Source organism: Pleurodeles waltl, chromosome 2_1 (assembly GCF_031143425.1).
Source record: "Pleurodeles waltl isolate 20211129_DDA chromosome 2_1, aPleWal1.hap1.20221129, whole genome shotgun sequence".
Taxonomy (NCBI): Eukaryota; Metazoa; Chordata; class Amphibia; order Caudata; family Salamandridae; genus Pleurodeles; species Pleurodeles waltl.
Genome location: NC_090438.1, coordinates 211,797,294 through 211,821,114, shown reverse-complemented (window position 1 = coordinate 211,821,114; position 23,821 = coordinate 211,797,294). Strand labels below are relative to the sequence as shown.

The following is a 23,821-nucleotide window of genomic DNA, read 5'->3' as shown; positions in this document are numbered from 1 at the left end:
TAGTGTGAATCTCTATCTTCATAATCCTTACCTCTTAATGTGAATACCCTAAAGTCTACAGGTCTTGGTTTTATATATGTATATGCAGTTGCTTTAAAGCTGCTAAACCAAGTAGTCTTTTCACAAAGTACTGTAATCTGTCTTTATTTTGAGCACCAATAATGTGAATTAAAGTATGTCATTAACAACTGGTTGCATGTCATAATATCATTGACAGAAATATTTTCTATCATTGAAATGTGTCCTAAATATTCAAATTATAAAGTAATATATACACAATTATTATCATATATAGTGTAGGTTATATTATTATTAACTTCAATTGGGCAATAGTTGTGTAAACATTTAGGACACAATATGAGCAAGCTATATATATACATATATATATATATACTGAACCTCCTCTGTTTATGACATTTGTATGCATTAGAAATGAGTGGAAAACAAACAATATGCCATACAAACATAAATGAAAGCACAAAAGGCAATGTTATGCTGAAGTATTTTTTTAGTTTGGTTCAAATTCCGAGAAAACAGAAAGAGACTGAGTACTTCATAGGGCAAGGAAAAATGCCAAGTCTAACTTTCTAGCACTCTAAAACACTCTTTCTAGGGAAGTAGTCAATATATGATTGTAGCTAGCTGAGGTCAAATAATATTTTTTGGGGGTAGAAGAAATAGGCAAGTTAAGCATGAATGTTACTTCCATAGAAAAAGGAATCAATAACACATGTTATATTTCATTTTCTTCCTTCATCTTTATTAAAACATGACCTTTTGTTCCATAGTGTTTTGAATTAAATGGTATTTATATCATGCATGGTCATCTGCCATATCATGGAGCTAGGATCACAAGAGGGGGGGTGTCATAATTGCAAGAGGTACGAGAAGACTGGGTCTGACCACTTTCCTAAATTCTATGTGGTTATTGATCATTTTTATGTTGACAATCAGCGTTCCACAGCTTCTTGGTAAGAACTAAGAAAGATTTAACTTCAACTGTGACAACGCTTAAAGACTGGGGAGATGTTTGATCCAAGAGCATTTTCTGGACTGCATTTGGACAACTAGATGCTTTCATTTGGGAGAACAAGTGCCACAACTGGATTAGCTATTGTAATTGTAAGTTGTCTGCAACATGTGGAGCCTCACGGTTTGAAACTTAGTAAGATGTATTCTTTTATTTTCAGTATTATGAGTCAATATTGAATGAGTGGGCTACATATTGTATTCGTACTGTGATATAAATATGTTGAATTGTGCATTTTTTTCTCACATGCACTTGAAACTAAGGTAGCATTGTGATTTAAACTGCTGTATGTAAGATGCAATCCAATTTGATGCATGAGAATTTATTTTACTTACAAGGTGATGTTAATGTAATAACCACTTATACATTTTCAGCATTCAGTGTTGATTTCCCACCTCCTGACTTGCTAGAGGAAGTACAATGCAGAACAGTTTTCTTTTGGTTCCTATTTGGCACCAGTTTGAGTTGTAAAAGAGACAGCCCCTAAATGATCATCTGCCAGGTTTGATAGATACCACTTCGACCTGCAGATGCTAGTGTAGCTCAAGATGTTACCATGTCATTCTTTGGTGGGCTGGGGCCAACCTCCATGAGGGATTGAAATCCATTGCCGAGTGGATGAGAAACAGCCGCCTGAAATTGAACTCCGACAAGACGGAGGTCCTCATCCTCAGACGCACCCCCTCGGCCTGGAACGACTCCTGGTGGCCCATCGCGCTGGGACCACCCCCAACACCAGCCAACCACGCACGCAACCTCGGTTTCATCCTCGACTCCGCCCTCACCATGTCCAAACAGGGCAACGCAGTTTCCTCCTCCTGCTACAACACCCTCTGCATGCTCCGTAGAATCTACAAATGGATCCCGACGGAAACCAGAAAAACAGTGACCCAGGCCCTCGTCAGTCGCAGACTTGACTACGGCAACGCACTCTACACAGGCATCCCAGCAAAAGACATCAAACGACTCCAACGCATCCAAAACGCCTCCGCCCGCTTGGTCCTCGACGTACCCCGCCGATGCCACATCTCCCACCACCTGAAGGACCTCCACTGGCTCCCCGTGGACAAGAGGATCACCTTTAAGCTCCTCACCCACGCGCACAAGGCACTCCACAACGCCGGACCCGCCTACCTGAACAACAGACTCAACTTCTACGTCCCCTCCCGCCAACTCCGCTCTGCCAACCTCTCCCTCGCCATCGTTCCCCGCTTCCAACGCAAGACTTCCGGCGGCAGATCCTTCTCCTACCTCGCTGCCAAGACCTGGAACTCCATCCCGACCCCCCTGCGCCAGACCCAGGACCTTTTCACCTTCAGGAGACTCCTCAAGACCTGGCTCTTCGACCAATAGCAGCCCCCCCCCTCCCCTCAGCGCCTTGAAACCCTAACGGGTACGTAGCGCGCTTTATAAATATTGTGATTGATTGATTGATTGATTGACACAATCACTCAAAGCTACTGTGATGATGTAAATAGTCAGTAGAAATTATCCCACTCAGGAACAGTCAGGCATGTCAACAGTAGTGGTTTGCAGTACAGAGAGAGAGAAAGAGATGTCAGGTTAGAGGCTAACAGTGGGACAATTCAGCAAGCCACACCATGGACCAACAATGCAACTGCATGTGCATGGCTGAGGATGCTTCTGCTACAAGTAGAACCACTTGTCATACCTTGTACACAATAAGGTAGGGTTAGGAGTTATACAAGGACAACTGTTAATAGGGATTAAAGAGAGGAGAAGAAAGGGTAAATAAAGAGTATCAGTAATGCACCTTTACAAGCCTAAGGATAGACACTCAAATATGTCTTCATGCCACGTTACCAGATTATTCATAATCAAGATAGTTGTTGGGGACGCGCTGTGTTTTGCCGGAGGGAAGCTGTGAACGGGCAGGAGCCCTTTAAAAGACGTGAAAGCGGTCCCGCCTCGCGGGACGCGCTGTGTTTTGCCGGAGGGAAGCTGTGAACGGGCAGGAGCCCTTTAAAAGACGTGAAAGCGCTCCCACCTCGCGGGACGCGCTGTGTTTTGCCGGAGGGAAGCTGTGAACCGGCAGGAGCCCTTTAAAAGACGTGAAAGCGCTCCCGCCTCGCGGGACGCGTGCGGGCGAAGCCCGGGCCAAGGGCGGCCCCTCCTTCGCCCGTCATTGTCCGGAAGAGGCCGGGCTGGGCCCCCTCTCTTACATTTCTTTTTTCTTCCTGCCAGTGGTACTTTACTCGGGCGTTGAGCCAGGGGCGGAGCGGAGCAGAGGACGCGGAGCAGCTCTCCGGACCCACAGGCTCCTCCGTGGCGGATACAGCCCTCTCAACCCTCTCAACCCTGGTGGGACCTGCAGGAGGCTTTTCCCACCACGGGTCCGTGGTAGTGTGACATCGGTTCCAGCAGTGCTCGGGAGAAGGACGCCGAGCACCGCGTGGACAACTGTGTACAACAGTACCCAGGAGCCGGAAAACATATATCGGACCCCCCCAGGAGGTTTAGTACTTGTTGCTGTGCCGACACAGCGAGGTGGTACAAGCGGCTCTTGAGACCCCGGGGGAAGCGGACACGAGGTGAGACCACGGGAGGAGGCAAGGTCAGAACTGCAGACTGTGGAGGGGGAGCCGGGAGCCGGACACGAGTCCCGCGCAGTGTTAGAACCCTGTGACCCTGACACACCACTGACCCTATCTAGTGTCGTCTGATTTGTGCAAACAATATAGTACTGGAAAATAGCCCTACACTGTAGGGTGATCTGGAAGAGAACCAGCGAACCCAGACAATCGACGTCTCCTCTGCTCCCATCATGTCCAAACTGAGGTCTTCTAAAATAGCTATAAATAATGATTCAAAGACCCTGGATAACTATCTTTTTAAACTAGTTAGTAAAATCAACAAAGATAGGAGATCATCATTAAGTAGGGTTAGTCCAGAAACATCTCCCACAAGGCAGTGCTTACCCCCTACATCAATGTTTCAGAGTGTCTCGACTATTTCCAACAATGAGAAAAATTTAAATATTGATGTTTCTGTGGTAGAGCAGGATTGTTGTTCCGAACCTATTCAAGTACAGGATTGGACATTACCATCAAGGTCTCCTCCTATTCAATCTCCTACTAGGAGAGCGGTACGTGCCTGTAGGAAGGGGCCTGTTAAGAAAGCAGGGTGTCGGAAGCCAAAAAAAGCTGGCCCAACAGCTACCAATAGGGGAAATGTCCCTGAGTCCACCAATACTATTGAGGGGACTAGTCTGCACTCAAGTCAAATTGATCTCTTGGTCACAATTCTTGAATCTAAATTGGAAGTTCTGATCAGTCCCCTGGTGGCCAAGGTAGAATTAGTGCTTCTTAGGGTTACCAGACTGGAAGGCCTTGTAGAATCTTGTCTGACTCGGTCCACTGCTCCACTGAGTACCCACTTAGACTCAATAGGCTCTATGGATAACCGCCCAGTGGGTTCAGTTACACACTCTATAGATAGTAATAGGGTGGAAGGTTTGGGGGCTACTGTTCAGGTCCCACCAACTGTAAGTGTGCTGACCGCCTCATCTTCATCCTCACCTACATTGCCAGTAGGGTCGGCTAGTGCACAAAACACATTTAGTCAACCACTATTAATACAAAGGAGTACTCAGGAGTCTATAAGAGAGCCAGTTATTGATAGAAGAGGTATAACTAGGCGACATAATTCTATTAATCTCCCGCCAGATTGTGCACCATATACTGTGGTTCTAACAAATGTCCCAGAGGTTGACTTGTGCTCGAATGGCTCTGGGGTAGAAACGTATCCTGCTCTTAAAAACAAGACGCTTGCTTGGTTGAATAAGAACTGTGGATTTCCTTGTGCCCTTGCAAATGATATTTTATTTACCCGCAGAGTTAGTTGGATTGGCAATGGCCCTAAAAATAGAGGTGGAGACTGTATTATTATAAATTTCAAATACCCACAACACGTGGCAACAGTGCTTCTGAGAGCTACAACCTTGCCAACTCTAGAAAATATGGTTCATGCTAGACCTCTAGGTTTCTTTTATAATCATGGGCTCAATACTCAATGTCGTTTGTCGTATGTGCAAAGGCAATGTCCAAATGAGAACGGAAGAGGTATGGATGTCTGTACCCCGAATGTATCTGTGAATATGTCCCGGTCTCAAACTAGGGGGGAGCCAAGTCATCATCAGTCGTCTTATAGACAGACCGTTAACACTTTACCTCTTCACAATCGGTATGCTGCCTTATCTTCTATGGAGGAAAATGATTGACTGCCAAATGTCTTGGGAAACTCTTCCCAGTCGTCAGCATCGTCCATCAAGATTGCTACATGGAACATTGCTGGTTTAAAGAGCAAGTCTGGGATAGCTGAATGGGAAAGGACACTAAAATCTTTTGATGTCATTGCTTTACAAGAGACTTGGGACCAAACGAATAGCTTTTCCTTAGATGGCTTTTGTCATTTTTGCATTCCAGCTACAAATAGCGTGGCAGGGAGACCTAAGGGGGGACTATTAAGCCTTTTCAAATTGGATATGAAAGGTACCTTAACTCAATGCCCCTCGGGCTCAGTAAATTGCCTAATTGTTGAGCTTTCGACCCAGGATAAGGGTAAGATCCTTTTTATAAATTTTTACAATTCGTATGCTAATGATTCCACCAGTCAAAATCTGGATGACCTGGATACATTTTTGTCAGTCTATAGTATAAATGTTAATACTTTTGAGTTAATATTACTAGGGGACTTTAACATACATCCATGTACCCTACCATGTATTAGGAGGGATGAGGAAGGCCCTCCCTTTTCCTCAACTGCTCATCCAGAACATACTAGGCAGGGGGATTATCTTGAGCTTTTCCTTGCTAAATGGAATCTATATGAGTCTGGCTGTGGAGACGGGAATAGCAGGTCCCCTACGTTTAAGGGCAAAGAAAATGGTACTATTATTGATTATATTTATTTGTCTTCTTTTTTTCTAAATAGTGTTTTAAATTATTGTACTGAGGTGTCAGTTTTTAGTGATCATAATCCTGTTGTACTTGTTTTTAAGAACACTGAACTGATTTCTCTCAAACTAGTCGCAGAGAGTGGGGGCTTGAACCTCAAGGTCAAAGACCAGAATCGAAGGTTGAAGTGGACAAAAATAGTCCCTGAAACTTTTTTTCAGGAGGTCTTTTCTAAAGTGGAGGATGAAATCTCTATATGTCTAGCGGCAAATCCAGATCCTAAGGAGGTTATAGTAGCATTTGATCAGATTTGCTTAGAAATTAATCGTAGTCTCCAGGCTAAATCTAGCCAGAAGGCTCTAGATGGCAATAGATGGTTTGATAAGGAATGCTCTAAGGCACATGGTGTACTACTTAAGGCATTAAAAACTATTCCTCAAGATCGATCAAAAATAGTAAATGCTAGGAAAGTGTATAAAAAAACCATTCTAGAGAGGAAAAGGACTCTGAAAGATAACGCCCTGGCTCAACTCTTGGATCCAGATACCCTAAAAAACAGTGGTTCATTTTGGAAAATAATAAATCAGCCCTTTTTTTCTGATGACACTAATACTCCTTTAGAGGCAAACATTCCAGATGAGGGCTGGATAAAACACTTTAGTCAGATATATTCTAATATTGGTCCTCTTGGTGGAATTTTAGCAGATGAAGTGGGGGAAATTTCCCCTGACAAGGATGCAGTTATTTTTGCAGTTGCAGATGTTGAAAGGGCCATAGACCTAACCACAAAAAACAAAGCCCCGGGCCCAGATGGGGTACCTGGGGACGTATTTAAAAGTTTTCCAAAATTTTGGTCTAAGGTATTATGTAAGGTTTTTAATAATCTTGCATTCGATAAAATCCCGTCCTCCTGGAAGAAATCTATAATTATACCAGTGTTTAAAAAGGGTAATAGGCAAGACCCATCTTGTTATAGGCCGATTTCACTGATTGATTCCTCAGTGAAAATTTTAGGTCGAGTTATCTTAAATAAATTGAACGATTGGTTAACAGAGAAAGGGGTCCTAGCAGATGTGCAGTATGGTTTTAGACCTAAAAGGAGTACTATAGATCAAGGCTTGAATTTGTATTTATTAATAGAGAAATACACAAAGGCAAAGGAGGGTTCCATGTATCTGGGGTTCATGGACCTCTCGTCAGCCTTTGATCTTGTAAATCGATCTAAATTATGGAAAATCTTACTTGACATGGGACTGGATAAGGCTCTTGTTAACCTTTTAGTAGATTTACATACTGACCTAACAGCTTCTGTTAGAGTTACTACTGCGGGGCGATGCACCAGCCACTTTAACTCAGAAAGGGGAGTCAGGCAGGGGTGCATCCTGGCTCCCCTTCTTTTTACTATTTATATAAATGCCTTGGAATCTACACTAAAAAATGCTACCCAGGACACCCCACGGATAGGAGAACTCGGTATTCCGGTTCTACTATACGCGGATGATGCTGTCCTGCTTTCTCGTACTGGTGTTGGTCTTCAACGATTATTGGATGTCTTTGAGGTTTTTATGACTTCCTTGGATTTAAAGATCAACGTTAAAAAGTCCCAGATTATGATCATGGGCAAGGGTAATAAAAATAAACTCCCCAAAACTTTTACTTGTGGGAGGCAAGAACTGTGTAGAGTAGCAACATTTCCATACTTAGGGATCACTTTCGATGATAAAGGTTCCTGGGGCCCCCAGATAAAAAATAGAAATGTTGCCCTTGTAAAGTCGTCTTCTGCTCTTCGGGGTTTTATGAATAAACTCGGGGCGAGGCCAATTATTAGTTTGCTAAATATTTATGAAGCAAAATGCCTTACAATAGCAACGTATGGAAGTGCGATATGGGGCTATTGCTCTATGGAAAGTATTCAGATCACGGAAAATAAATTTCTAAGATCGGTTCTCTCTCTTCCACAGTCTACTTCCACACACATTGTCCATACTGAATTGGGTGTGGGCTATATTTCAGACTTGATCAAACTGGCCCCCGTTCTAGCCTGGCTAAAGATCTGGCTGAATCAAGAAATTCCGCTCAACCATTCCATTTTAAAAGATTGCCTGCAGCTGGATAAAGTTAATAAAATAGCGTGGCTAGTTTATATCAAAAATTGTTTTGTTAGATTAGGGAGAGCGGATCTTTTTTATTCCCCGGATTCAATAACTGTTAAAGATATTGGACTGATTAAAAGCATAATGAAAGATCTGTTATGTCTAGAAAGAGAACAAGTTGAATATGAGAAACCATCGGTGCGGGCCAGTATCATTTTGAGTACTTATGTGGGCCCCGAATTATATTTGTCTATTGTAAATCAACCCTTTCACCGGTTTCTACTTACACGCTTTCGGTTTAACCTGATCCATCTAACTCTTGGCCAGTTTCAAACCTGGTCTCCTCCGGAAAAAGGAACGCCGTGTAATTGTGATAATTTTTCGATCCAGAACACAATGCATTTTCTGTTATTCTGTCACCATTACGCGGCCTTAAGAAAGAAATACTTGTTCCCAATTCTAAAGGAGGAGGGGTTCATACAGGTCAAACCTGCCCTCTTGTTCTTACAGTTATTACAGACCCCTAGGATTATGTTCCATGTTGCTAGTTTTTTAGTGGGAGCTGTTAGGGTTAAGAAAAAGAAGTTCGCCATCAATCCGATTATTTTATTGTAATAAATTGAGTGACTAATTAATTTTTTATAGGAAATGTAATTTCTGCGAATCTGGGAGAATATTAATGTTTTACGTTAAATGATGTTTTTTTAGGATGTTTTACTTTACTGACCCCCCCTTTTTAAACATTGTAGATAATATGAATTGTTGATTGCCGTAATATTTGATTGCACTTTTTTTTTTTATGCCTTTTTATGATATTTGTTTATCGAAATAAAGTAGTTTGACTGACTGACTGACTAGTTGTTATATTCGGACAGAAATAGTTTAGAATAGAAATGAATCAGCTTCTAAACCGCAGATACGTTTGAGTCACTGTACTGATATTTTGTGGGACACTCCGCTTAATGATATTAAAGTACATCACACCACCGACCTTTGTCTGGCTCAGGTAATTGCAAGATGTGTGACATAATGGGCCTATTTCCTGGTCTTTGAAGAACTAAACCATTCAGCCGGTAGTATTCGCTTCTCTATTAATATTCCCAAGCCTTTCACATTACCTTATTATTTCCAGGATTATGATTATTTAGTGACAAGCATTTATTAGAATGATTCAGTGGGTCTAAAATGGCCTAAAGTCGGCGATGGTCTCTGAAAGCGTGTTGTTTTTTGAGTCTCGTTTGAAAGCTATTTTCAGGATTAGCGAACATTAGAAATCATTTCTCCATATTTCTAATTTTGCTTTTGAAGCAGCAACGGACGTTGGGAACGTTTTTTATGCGACTTTTGTAGAGTTAAATTCCCTTCTCGTTCCCATCATTTTAAAGCCGCATCTAGCTGCTGTAGCTTAACCCGGCTCGATTTCTTCTCTTGCCTTCCTATGATGTCATCACTTGAGACCCCCCGCTGATTGAAAATTCCACCTAACAAATGACAGTCAGTTGGTAGACATTTAAATTGTGAAAAACACATGTTCCTTTAACAGATGGAAAGAGTAATCTTGGAATGGCAAACTACCTTTGTAAGAGTGCCTAAATGGAAAACAATTAAACATCGTAATATGGCTACATGTAAAAAAAAAAAAAAAAAAAAAAAAAAAACAACTGTCTTGGATTTAATCCAGTGCATATTTAACTCTCTGGGCCGGTTTACTACCCATTTGTTAAATATGTTACACTTTATGTAGAAATACGCTGCGTCCCATCATACAGTCAACTGTTTTGTAATTGCCCAAGTAAAGTCTTTGTTGCTTCTTTTCCCCTAGTCACAAATCTACTCTTTTCAGGTGACTGTGTCTCATCCGTAGATATCATGAATGTTACTATCAGAGCTGTGGAATTACATTTAGTTCAGTTTCTCCTACATTCTCCCTTACCCGCCCCCAGCACAGCTGCACGCCCCTAGTGTCTGCTGGAGCAAACTGCATAGTAGTAGTTAGCCTTGTAGCAGCTATTTAACTAACTTCTCACTGGTGGTAATGATGATCATGTCTCCTGCCATGTCTTAGGTAATTCTCATTCTCTGCCTCTCAGTCTCCTGATCAGTCCAGCTCCCACAGCCTTCCGCTGGCACCCACCGGCTTCCACATCCCAGCCCCCACAACTACCACTAGATTGCACCCTCCTGTGAGTTCAGCTAATCACAACCCTTTCCTTTTATTTCCACGTCCAGGCTTCCTTCTCATAGACCATGTTATAGTGACATTTATTATACGGTTTCATTGACGCCAGTGCAGATGTGCAGCAACCTTTCTGATCATCATAAACTGCACATACACACTTTGTATCCCCCGACTAGCGCGAAAAACGTTTGCACACTGCAAAAAACAGTTGTATTGGTTGGTCTGTTAGACAACGGCTCTTGTCGCACCAGCTACAGTTTCAGATTGTGCAAATGTTCGAAAAAAATGTCAACAAATTATTCAATCTGGCCCATAAAGACTAGACTGGTGCTAAAAAACAGCAAATACGTTTTGAGACTGGTTTTGGCACTTGGGTGAGAGAAAATAGAGCAAACAGATTTTATTTGACTACATATTTTTGCATTAGGTCTAAAGGAGGGAGGGAGTTTGATTAGCAATTGGAAAATACATATGACCAAACCTTTTAATAGGAATCAATTTATGTTTTAACAAAATCCTTATCAAGGACTCACCTGTATAAAGAAAATATGAAGCACACTCACTGATGCATAGTTCTTATGTTAATGTACGTGGATGAACATTCGTATTTACCTTGCGTGCAGTTAAAGGGAATGTACTAAATTGCTCACATTTCCCTGAACCTTTGGTAAGCAACAGCACTTTCATGTGTTTGCGTGGGTAGTTCTTCCTTTGCCTCCATTTGGAAAGTACTGAAAGAAAGACTTGCATCTCTGCGGGTCACTCGGTGGGTGAAAGAAGGGCAGGGTAATGAGAGATTTAGCCACATTTCACACAGCCGAGCCATCTGCTGACAGCTACAAACGCCTCCTCACACTCTCAGACCTACCAGGGGATCCGCGTAAAGCATTATTTAGTATGGCTTTCATAATTTCAGATGTCAAAATGTATCTTTGAGGTGTCAGTATTCTGCAACGCGGCCTACAAGCCGTAGGAGAAAATGACAGCCATCACCTGCTATCCAAAATTACCTTTTTTCCTTGTTTACTTTCGCTGTCGAATCACGCCTATATAACATCATAATTAAGGACAGTCAACACGTGAAAGACATTCACTAAGTGACAAAATCATTGTTTGAATTGTTTTATGCGTTCTTATTCTATATGTTGGTCCTTCTTCTGTGTCAGTTTGTTTTACCCGGCCCTAATTTGTTGGCAGTTAATTCTGCAAGGTAATAATAGTACCAGGAACTCACTTTCATCCTTATAACATGTGTTAGTTAGCTTGAAATTAAACTGAAATGAAATTTGAAGGTATAAATCAGTGGTTCCCAGCGTGTGGTCCGGGGACCCCTGGGGGTCCGTGAAGCCTCCTCTGGGGGTCCAGGACAACTCAGAAAATTAAATAATATTAACAGATTCGATCCCCAGCTCCCAGTAATTACTCAGTGGGGGGTCCTCGGATCCCAGTAATGATTCAGTGGGGGTCCCCGGGTTCCAGTAATGATAAAGTGGGGGGCCACAGAAGACAAAAGGTTGGGAACCACTGGTATAGATCGTATTAACTCCAAGGATATCAAAGAGCTAAACGAGAAAGACAGAACTCTCTAAGGTCTACAGCAGTGGTTCCCAACCCTTTGACGTCTGTAGACCACCACTTTAGCATTACTGCAACCCGGGGACCCTCACTGAATCATTATTGGAATCTGGGTACCCCCCACTGAGTCATTACTGAAAGCTTGGGATCTAATCTGTTAATATTATTTAATTTTCTGAGCAGTCGCGGACCCCCTGAGGAGGCTTCACGAACCCCCAGGGGTCCCCGGCCCGTAGGTTGGGGACCACTGGTCTATAGTGTCCAGGTGAACTAGGATGATAATAGCCAGGATTTCATGGATTTTTTTGAACAAGACAAAGCATTCGAGCTTGGAATTGTGGGACGACAAAGTGTTCCATAACCTGGTAGCAGCCATGGAAATAGAAGGGCCTCCCATCTGACTTTGCAGATACTAGGAATGACAACGTTCCTACCTGAAAAAGATCTGAGTGTCTTAGCTGGAACGCACCAGTTGAAGAGAGCAGAAAAATGTTGCGCTCCTTTATGATAAAGGACAAAGAAGATCAAGCAGAGAGCCTTAAAAGAGATGCGCGTCCTAATAGAGAGCCAGCGCTGAATGCTTGTAGGTCCTACTGATAGTTAGGATTTCAATCGATCACTGTTGTACCATGGAGGAGTATTTTGAAACAGAATGAAATGCTCTGGTTTCTACAACAGAGTTCAAACATCTTTTTGCCATCTCTAGCATTCCTGTCTTGTCTGAGGCATGTCAAGTATCGTATGTTTATTATTAGTTAATATGTATGGTGATGAATAAACTTAACAGAGAAGGGAAGACATTCAGTCAGTATAAATTAAAATAAGGTTTATCAGCATTGCTGCAATTATTCTAAAATGCCATTGCTTTGCTATATGAATAGTCCCATTTACGATTTGAGGCTAATATATTTCAGCATTGTAACTCTTGGCCCTGTTATGAATTATTGGCAGCTTTCTCCTGTCGTGCTCATTATTAATTCAAGCTGTCAATCACTTTAGTCCTGCTTTCGTGTAGATGATGGCTTGTATGAGTTATGTCAGATGTTACAAAATATATATATATATAACTTACTGTAGTTCTACGGGAAGCTTTCAAAGATGCTTTTGAAAGAAGAAATATGGTATCTGTGGTCACTTGTAACACTTGACAGGGTTTGTTTTTATTGTAACGCATACTTACTGCACTCCTTCACAGGGAGAATAAAAAATATAGTCAATGTGGCATTTTGGAATTCTGGCTTAATCAAGGTAGATCTCATGACATTTCCTCGGATCGTGCCTTTTACTCTGCACGTTCTGTTTGACAGTCCATCATACATACATGTTGCGTCTGTCAGTGTGTGACAACACATGCTGAAGTGACATGTCATATAACTTTTTATGTCATCTGATTAGATGCAGGCACATGCTGCGAATCTAGTGAAAGCTTGAAAGGAAATTCACATTTATTGTCAGAAATATTCCTAAAAAATATGGGTTAGAACACACGGAATAATTACATTGTGGTTCTTCTCTTTTTCTCTGCAAGACACTCTTGTGTCCTCTCTGTTTTGCCCACGCTAAACAAAATACAAATAGTATAGAAATACAGATAAATTATTGATTGGTCTTGAGAAGTGCAGAAATCAAGAGCCACAATTAGGTAAAAACGCTGAATTTAAGAATGAAAGGTCTTCAAGAACCCGGAATTGTCGAAGAAACAGCAATGTTATTGGCACATAATTAATGTGTACTGTTATAAGAAGCTTGGTGAGGTTTCGTGACAAAACATTGAACTCATGTGTGCAAAAAAAGCAAATTATGAGGGTAATCTTCATGCATTTGATAAAATACATTGCATTTAGAATACAGAAAACCTGCATGCGTGATCAATGATCAACACACACACACACACACACAGTCACATACACCTGTAAATATGTCAGTATTTAAAACTAAATATCAGGTAGTTTCCCACTCTGACTTTGCATTTAAAACAACTCCTATGCAAGGGTCTTTCTTGGGTGGAAATGGGACTGTGCACCTTGTTGCACTAGCAAAAAAGATGTGGCTCAGGGCAGTGCTGAAAATGTGTTGGGGACAGATTGCAGTGCATTCCTCTCTCCCAAAAGGATGTGCTGACATTTACACAAATGAATCCCCACACTCCAAACGGTAGCTCCATACAATGCCCGTACATTGTCCACACACGGGACTGCTCTAGAGAAGCCACATTAAAAGTAGGGCATAGAAAGATGCCTCTATTCGTTGTTGATCCCATGGTCCTTTGCAGTGGGGAACACATTTACAACTTTGCCTGGTCCTTGGGGGAGAAGTCATAGCAGTAATTACTGAAATATGTGTGCTCTTAAAGACCATACAAGTGAGTATACTTTCTTGGGTTGACAGATGGTGCCTGCTACATAGAAGGCCCTTGTCAACATACTCAAGTTGCTCATTCGATCCAAAGTCTAACAGAATAGCAAGCACACATCCCAGTGAGTCAGGTGAGAAATTCAAGCACAGCATGCAAGCTTGCTGCCTAGATTTCCTCCTCCTAAAGATCCTGATAGCGAATCAGGACCTAATATCAAAAACTGTGGCTGGCCATTGACAACAAACATTGTATCCATCACAACTGCTCAGACTCATTTCTGTGGTTTAGTTTCTTAGTTTGGTTTGTTAGTTTTGCAGCATAATTTTCATATTCACAAAATATTTATTTATTTTTTACTCAGGTGGTATGCCTTAGGCTAACTGCCAATCACATGACAACCACCTTACATTAATGCAAACAATAAAAAAAATTGAGCAAGCCAGTGTTAAAAATAGGCACCATCCCTCACACAACATAAGGAAAGATATTTCAGTGAAGTACAAACAGTGGATATTGTACATTTTATTGTGGTATGAGGTTTGAAGGTTTAACATGATCTCAATGAAGTGTTATATGCATTCCTTTGAAAATTGATCACCAGTTTACCTACCACTGATCTTAAATACTTCCTAGCATTCCCTGCAACAATCCTTAGATACTGAGTAAAAACCACTTCCCAGAAGGACAGTCTCCCAGTTTGGTGGGTGACTGTCCATCAGAGTGGCAGTGATACTGGCCTTCACTGTCCCGGTGCATGGCAGGCCACCTGACAAACTCTAAATGATGGTGAATATTTGCTCATCAATTTATATTGCCATTACCTTTAACATTATCATTAGTCCCAAAGGTTCTTTAAGTAATGTTTCAATGGGTAGAGCATAACGCCATAATTCAAATTTCACTGCCTTAATTTGCATGTGTTTCCACTTTTTTCTTTGTAAACTTCCATGGAAGGTGTAAATACTTTGCCACGTACTTTTTTATTAAAAGTGAACAATCAATCTCAAGCTGTTGTAATATAGCTTCAAATTCACATGTTCCAAAAACATAATAACCAAGTGAACTGTAAGATGTTAATGGTCAGCCTCACACTGTGGGCACAACAGAGCGCAATGTCAGTTGACAACACAGGAGCTGGTCTACATTTTACAGTCATCTGAAAGGGTGAACACGGGATCCCATGGCTCATCTGCTCCCTGAAGGGGGACAGCAGGTATTGACTGTACAACACCTGGGGGCCTCAAGGTTAATACATCCATGTTAGGAACCCAAGGATAGGCTCTGTTACAAGCATACCCTCATGACCCACAATTCTACTTGTGCACATTGTGACAGGCCTATGTCTGAAAGTATTCTCCTACTTCCAATAGAGAGAACATATATGGAATGGGGCAGGTACATTTCAGCAGCCTGCAGTATTATCTGCACCGTAGGACCAATTTATGGTATGTATTTGTGCATTACCATAATAACACCACAGTTTTATATCATTCCCTGGTCATATGTTTTTTTAAGCCTCTTACGGGAGCATCAAGTTCCAAGCAAAAAATTGTTTGCTTGGCTGTTTTCTCATTCTTACTATTCATGTTAACGTACAAAGCTGATGGAAATGCCTATGTGAGAACTGTAATGTTAGGTCATTTGAAATCATGTTCTGAATTGTGAATAATCAATTGATTTATCAATAAGCTATGAGTTTTATCTAGACAAGCTTTGCTATACGATGTCCCTAATTTCCTCTGAATAGGTTTAAATTAAGGGGAGTGGTCTCTTTTACCTTTTTTGCATTGGGAAGGTTGCAAATCAAGCTGCAGAATGAATACATTGAAAACATCTCTTCTATTCAAATAATTTGTATGTCTATTTGATTTGAAGAAATGCATAACCCTTAATTGCATACCTTGGTACCAGCCATACATTGATGAGATAATGTTTATTTTGCAAGGGAAATTCGGCTTAATCTGCCTCTGTGTTGCAAATAATGTATGGAATAAGCAGTGACATTAGCATGAGATTTGTTCAGCAGGAATAAAACATATCACAACACCAAATGAAAAAAGCATGGTGCATTAATCAGAAAATGGTTCAGACGTTTACTGTGAAAAAGGCACATAATGAGGTGTCAAGGGGGGTGTCTAACAATCTGCAGCTGATTTTCCAATGCAGTAAATATGACTCACATTATATGGTTATATTCTTATCGAAGTCCTTATCATATATGAAGCAAAAGTGAATATCATTAAAACGTAGTTCACAGGGCACCGAAAGAAAAATCCCACCATTTAATAAGCCAATCTGTATTAGAGAATTAGAGAATGTATTGCTTTTTACTTTCATTTATTACATAATTGTAAATTGCTCTGCACATTTAGTTAAAGCCAGGTATAATGATGAGTAACGGTGATTGTGGATAAATGTATTTTACTAGATCATCTTTTGAGCAGCGTACATGGTATCCCATTCAAAGATACGGGAGGTTTATGTATTTCCCTTTAGTGCAGAGGTTTGGTCCAATTGTTATTGAATTTGGGCCCAAGTTGTAAAACCCATTGGTATTATATATATAACTTGAATATCAATTGGTGGCTTTTGGATATCTGAGGGTACTGTCAGCAAAGTGTACAGATAACATAGACTATTATGTCATGTGTATAGGAAGTACGTGGAATGGATGGTATGTGATATCATTTCTGCTACTAGGAGGGCTAGTAGGCCTGAGAATGTCTGCTGGACCGTTGGTTCAACGTGAGTTGTTGATGTAATTTTCCTTAAGAAGGTAGCCTTTTATTTCAACACTCACCCAGCCACAGTGAACGTGTTTTCAGTTTTCGAGGTAGTTCACACCTTGTCTGCTGCATCTCCCTTTCCCCTTGGTCATCGAATGGCTGGTCCTTGCTTTTAGGTATTAGGGGAGTTCACACATGTTCTGGCCTACTAGAGCAAGGTGAATGTGCATACTTACTGTGTCTTCTGCTAGTTCATGAGTGAATGACAGGGATCATTGCCCTCAGCACTTGGCATCCTTTTTTATTTAGTCAAGTACTCTTGGTGAATATGAAAGATAACACAGCATTGGTATTATTTGTGTGAGGGGACAACTTTTCAAGTGTACTTTCTAACATTTTAATGGCTATTTGATCCTTGATCACTCAGACAGTTGCTGCTATACTCATTGATAAAATCTCATTCCATACCTCTTTCACAAATTAAATCCTCATTTTCTTTAACATAATTACCAAAAACTGATACAGTATTACTTGTTGTTGCCAAATGTTATCAAAACATGATTACAGATATTTTCAACAAGTTGTGATATAAAGGACACGCAGTAAAGAAAGATACCCCTGTATAAAGAAGGGGATACCCACTTAAGCTGCAATAGGTCAGACTCTCAATAACACGTGTGGTGACAGCTATGGGCAAAAGGGTGGCAGTGAATGAGAGGAGATTATTTTCCTGTTTGCTGCTACTGTGCAGAAAAAATGCTAAAATGCTTTGAAACATGAAATGCTGTGCAGGTCTAACCATATGTAGCTAAATACCATCGCAAAATTATAGCCAGAATATTCATTAATTAAAGGCAGTTCTTCCTGTTTGGTGAATAACTATTAACTGACATATTTTAACAAGTATTTGAAATGCAACAGGTCTCGTGTTTGCTCGAGTTAGAGCTATTCGCTTTTTAAACTCCTAACTGGACTTTTCTTGCCACATAACTGAAAAATAAAACAGTTTCACATAAGTGAGCCCATGGCCTCCATGAAGCATGACGGAGACACTCAAAAGGAAACAAAAGTTTGCTTGCAGTGAAACGTTCTGGCAAAAGTGCAATTATCCATGTAACTGGCAAAAGTGCAATTAGCCATGTAACCGGCTAAAGTGCAATTAGCCACGTAACAGGGTCGATGTCATGCAAAGCACATGACTACTGCCCAGCAAGATCGAACTACCTGCGAAATAAACAGAAAAAGTAGTCAAGAAAAAATATGGAAAATATGGAGCCTCACATGTTTTCAGTAGTTGACCGGTGCGCTTGTGGCGGGGTTAACACCGGAAAAAGGCATGACCTATGCATACCTTTCACTAATGAAATGAAGCAAATTCTAAAAGACAAGACCACAAACCAACCAGACTGATGGGTGTGGTTAAAAGTCCATAGAGAGATTATACCAGGGACAGAGCACTCTGCGCTAGACCCTAAAAATCGGGAATTTAATCCTTGTGCACCCGATACATGGATATTTTGCTATGATTTAGTCTTGTGGTACTTATGACTTAGCACTGAATTCCAGGCATAAACCAGGGATACCTGGCTTGCTCATTGAATTAACATATAACCAAGGAATACTACAAGAGTAAGTCACACCTACTCATAACAAAATATTTGTGACTCAAGCCCTGCATATTTTCCCCTCCATTAGGAGTACAAATCCAACCTCTTTGAGATTCACAAATGTCACACTGATTACTCATGAATATCGTGGACTTCTGTAGATTTTCATGATTACTCCTGCTGTATCTTAACTAGTTCCAGAGAGGTTCGCTAAGATGACATTTCAGATGATGATGTATTGATGACTCACAGTTTTATATATGAATGTTTCCTTGTTAGTTCCCTAAGGTAAAACATATTTCTCTAGGTATAAACATCCTCCCTTGCACCTCCATCAGATATGAGGTATCTCTTCCTTGTATCGATCCTAATACATGCTAGATTATTTTTCCATGTGCATCTAAGGTTGTAAAATGGGTAAACACCCCTGTAGATATTCACTAGAGTGTGCATCACCACCTCTCTACCCCCACTGTTCCTGCAACATCAGTTTCTTACCCCTTTTCTCGTCAGACTACAATTAAGTTTTACACGTATGACAAAGTCCACCATGTCGGTGTACTTTTACACGTGAATAAGACAATTGGCCTCTGGTAATATATGCAGTCTCTGATTACATCTGTCAGCATTTGCACTTTCGAAGTGCAAATTCACATTGCTTATAGATGCCTGAAAGATATAGTAAATAGAGTCCTTGGCACCTGGAAGGAAATGAATTATGAAACTAACCTAAGGGCTGTTAGAATTGTGTAAGCTCTAATAAAGACTGCATAGACTGCAGCTAAATGAAAGAATCATTTTTCCAACTGAAGAAGTTAACACCTCCACACTGCAAAGTTCCATAGCAGGAACACACACTCAAGATGTCCTCACTAATAAAATGCTCCAATGCCATTTGAAGTTACCTTAAATTAGGCCATTGGACTTCTAGGGTGCTGCATTGCGCACAGTGGAGTGGCAGAGGGCCATTCATCTTCTGCCCCAACATTCCAATGCTTGTCTTATTGTCTCCCTTTGCTTAGTTTAGAATAACTTCCAATGAGTGACATGTTCTGTTCGCTTTATAGCTCTTCTGCCTCAGACTCATTGAAGTGCCTGGCCCTTGTCATAACTTGAGTAGAGAGCCTTTACCAATAGAGCGTTTTGCAGAAGCCTCTATTATAACTGATTGCAGTCATTGAATGCCAATGTAACCACTGGAAAATGAATCGGTCAGAAACTAATCATTACCATTTTAAACTTCCTTCCTTTTATTGCCCTTTGTGCTTGATTGACAAAGGTTTAGAACCTGGCTCCGAGGTAACATTTTAATACAGACTTAAGTGTTACGTTCATGAAAGAACCCACAAACACTGGCAGAAAGCAATCCATGGAAGGAACAGTTTACAGAAAAGAGTAACACACCATACCCGGTTCCATTACTCAGGCCGTCTTGTGTTCATATGCTGCAGATGCCATTTTAACAACCAGGGGTATCCAAAGTAGGTCAAGGAGAGTAGGATCAACACCACTTTTCCAGGATATTCACAGAAGTTATATTTGCATAAATGAATCTGTATGGAAATAGTTTACATAGTAAGGCGTTGCCCTGAAAATCTGGCATGGCTAAACTCCAGTGGAGCCACAATGTCAACTCCAGTTGTAAGTGATCCATGAGTTGTTAAAAAGGGTTTCTGATAACTTACTTTAGAACATACAACAACCATACATATCTGTACCTACTACCTCCACATTTTGTAAATAGAGGTGAGCGTGACTTGTGGAATTTTCCTTAGGGTAATTATGTGAAATTGCAGCAAAATTATGTGAGGTTACAGAATTATGAAAGGAGTGTAACCCAGAATTTAGCACTATTTAAATACTACAAAGTGCTCCAATGCATCCAAAATGGGCCGAGAATGCATTTTGTACTAAGAAAATAGAGCTAAGTGCACCAGAACACAAACAGCAGCAGTCACTCACACTCACTGTTTGTTGTTCCTATGCTCCTTCAGTAGAACTTTTGTGGCAAATTACTCATAATTACGCCAACAGGCATAATTACGGATTTTTTTAAATTCTTTGCCAACCAGTACCCCGAAAATCTTCAGTATAATTAAAATTTTGTCCAGGCCTATTACATATATGATGACTACTCCATGCAGTGTGCTGCTGCAGAAACAGTTTTTCCAAATAATTACATGATTAATATTTGCCAACCTTACTTTGCAAGATTCTTTTAAATATACTTTCCTGTGACTCAGGAAATGCTAGGTTGATTAATGTGTTTGTCTGTTGTAGACAGTGTATCACAGGAAACGCTTGTTTCCAGGTCAGGAAAGGAAGAGAAAGTCCACTCAAGATATTATTCTTTGTTCCTAGCGGTCTTCATTTGCGAGCAGCGCACAACACAAGTTTAGTGCATTCCAGCGGCGGGTCTGAAAGCTCCAGTGAATCGGAAAGCAGCTCGGAGTCCGAGACGGATAGCGAAAGCAGTTCGAGTGACAGTGAGTGCAACAAGGTGACGCGAATTCCAACACCAGAGGTAAGGGGTGGCATCAACCAGCTGGGCTGGTGATCACACATAAATGTATCAGGATATGTCTAGAAGGATCAAACGCCATATTTATGCTTTTTTACGCCACATTTGAGTAATTTTTTACTCAAAAGCGGCGCAAACTTACAAAATATAATTATGTTTTATAAGTTTGTGCCACTTTTGGGTAAATAAAACATAAGTATGGGCCCAAGGGTGCCTCTAAAACCACAAGGAACCACCTCTAATTGAATTTTTAAACCCAATGAATAGCCTGAAGTTCTCTAGAAATACTGTGGAATAAATCTCATTCTGTGCATTATGTGCTCCACATCCTTCTGAATAGTCAGACTTTAGGAAGTAGTTGACACATTTGTTTAGGATGGTTATAGCTGTTTTTTTTCCTTTTTGGCATTGTATTTCGTAAATCATGTAATGACTGGGAATGTGATTTAATTAACTAATTTAAGTACATTCCTTTTTAGTGAATGTTTGTGTAGGGGAGCGATTGTATTAAAATATTAATTTCCTTCAAGTGAAAATATCTACGACCAAAACCAAACATATTTTACCAGAACTTAGGAACTTGAGAACAAAGTCATCGGTGCAGAAAAAAAAAATATTATGAAAACGTTATCCTAATTGTGGGGTTAGAGATTTTTTAATATGAAGCAAAGGGGTATTCCTCCTATTATCAATGCTGCACTATTGTGATACCTTAAAATGTGACCTTTCCTATCAGGATAGGTCTGACCTTTTAGGCATTGTAGAAGGGCTTATGGGTAAGAAGTTTATTTTATCTGTATGTGGCCTGTTTTATTATATGGTGGACCGGTTTTGACTGTTGATTTCCCTGCTATTGCCTCAAACATTGGCTGCACCAAGCACAAATGTATGCAGTCTTGCATTTCTTGGAAAATACCTATACAGTGTTCCTCTACAAGTTCAAAGTGCACCAATTTGCAAATATGAGCTGCTTTTTAAACTATCTGATTCTCTAAGAGGGGGCAGTTTGGATTTGGTGCCCATGTCAATTTTTCCAATGTGGTAGCACATTGGAAATGTATGTTCATTGGTACAATTCTTTGAATAGCATATGTACCAATAATCTTACCTTCAGTCTTGTTTTTTTCTACAATGCAGATGTCAAATTCCTTATTATTACTTTAATACCACGTAATGGACTTGAGCAAACATTGCTTATCGTCTCACAGATTCCATTTGAGGATCAGGGAACAAAAGAAAGAATTGTGGCTATAGACACAAAGCTTAGTTATAAGTACAGATTTAGCCCCTCTAGATCTAGATATGATTAAACAGATTTGCTTATAATGTGGAACATGAAAGCACAGCATGTCATAAACCATACATTCAGACGTGCAGTGTGTTATATTTTATTTATTACTATTGTTGAGGAGAGGAGGGGCACTAATGACTCACTCAAGTCTATGCCTCTTGTGAGTCACGGCACAATCTCACTCTCAGCAGTGATAATAATTAGTATTGTACACTCAGCATATCTGCAAGTATAATATAAATATTAATTGCTAACTTTGTATTAAGGTCAAATAATGCCACTGACGTGGGCTGGTTTCCAATGTCGCCTTGTCACTGCAACCCTAAATGAGTTAACTGGAACTTCACGCTCTTGTTACCTGTTGTAGATCACCTTATTGTGTATTATTCCTGTTACTCGTTCATGTTGATGCAGTCTGCACCTGTTAGATGCTTTTTGTGAAAAAGGAAATGTTTTTAGAAACAATTACTTAAATACTAGGCTATATATAGTATTTGCTTCTCTGCAGCAAAACAGAAAAATTAAAAACAGAAAAACCTTTTAAGGTATCTTGAAGGCAGCTTTTAGTCAGAACTAACATTCCCTATTTGTACCTCTAGAACGTACTAAGAATAGCGCTTAATTTGAGCTGGTGGCTGCCGGTGGGGGCCACCGGCATTTATCTTTACTCACCAGACATTTCCTGAGTGCAAGAGAGGGGAAAACACACCGAGGCGAAAGCAGGAGGAAGAGAAAGACAGAAAAAAAACATCACAATAGGAGAAAGCAGGAACCCAAAGTAGTGTAATAAAGGGACAGGGAGTGTCTGGCTGTGAATTAAAGAGAACTGGGGTGGATTCAAGACTATGCAGCATTGGTATTTGGTGCGCTGACATTTAATAATGTCGACCGCAAGCTTCTGAACAGTACTTTAGGCACAGGCACTGTATGTTTTACAAACTGAGCACTCCTTAAGAAGTACATTCTATCTGTACATGTGAGAATTGTGACACTAGTGTCTTGAAGGTTCAGTTACCAGTTACTCCTGCAATTAGAATGTTTGAATTGTGTTTATGTCACATGAGAAGGAAGCTAATTAAACAATGGGCAATTGGGAATCTTAGCAGCTTGTCCTTGATTATTGCCTTTTCAACTATTTTGGTCAGGAAAGAGATGTGGGCCGACAGCCGCTTGGGTATTCAGGATTGAGATTGGGCTCCTTTAATAATGGGAGAATGCATGTTATTTTCCATTCTCTAGGGAAATAACCTGAACTGAACAAAATGTTAAAGATGTTCGTGAGGTGGCTTCATAATATCTCCGGGGCTAACTGTATAATTTTCGGGGGGCAAGGGTCCAGTGGAAAGCCAGATTCAAGAGTCAGCGACATCTAAACTCTGCTGAATGGTAAGTGAGGAGAAGGAGCACAAGGTTTCTAAGTTAATGAAAGGAAGAACCTCCTCATTAACCTTGAAGGCCGGGTAATTATTAGCATGGAAGATGTTGTAAACATCTTCCACTTTGGCCTGGAAGAAGCCTGCCAGAGTT

At 40.6% G+C, this 23,821-nt stretch overlaps 1 protein-coding gene across 3 annotated transcripts in view; it reads left to right on the top strand.

Moving 5' to 3' along the window:
- The window catches only part of AFF2 (ALF transcription elongation factor 2), a 928,871-nt gene that overhangs the window by 770,378 nt on the left and 134,672 nt on the right, over positions 1-23,821 (top strand). For all 3 annotated transcript variants that reach the window (XM_069212416.1, XM_069212415.1, XM_069212418.1), the window contains exon 10: positions 20,844-21,006. In XM_069212416.1, coding sequence (XP_069068517.1) covers positions 20,844-21,006 — 163 coding nt within the window. The remainder of the gene's footprint in view (positions 1-20,843; positions 21,007-23,821) is intronic.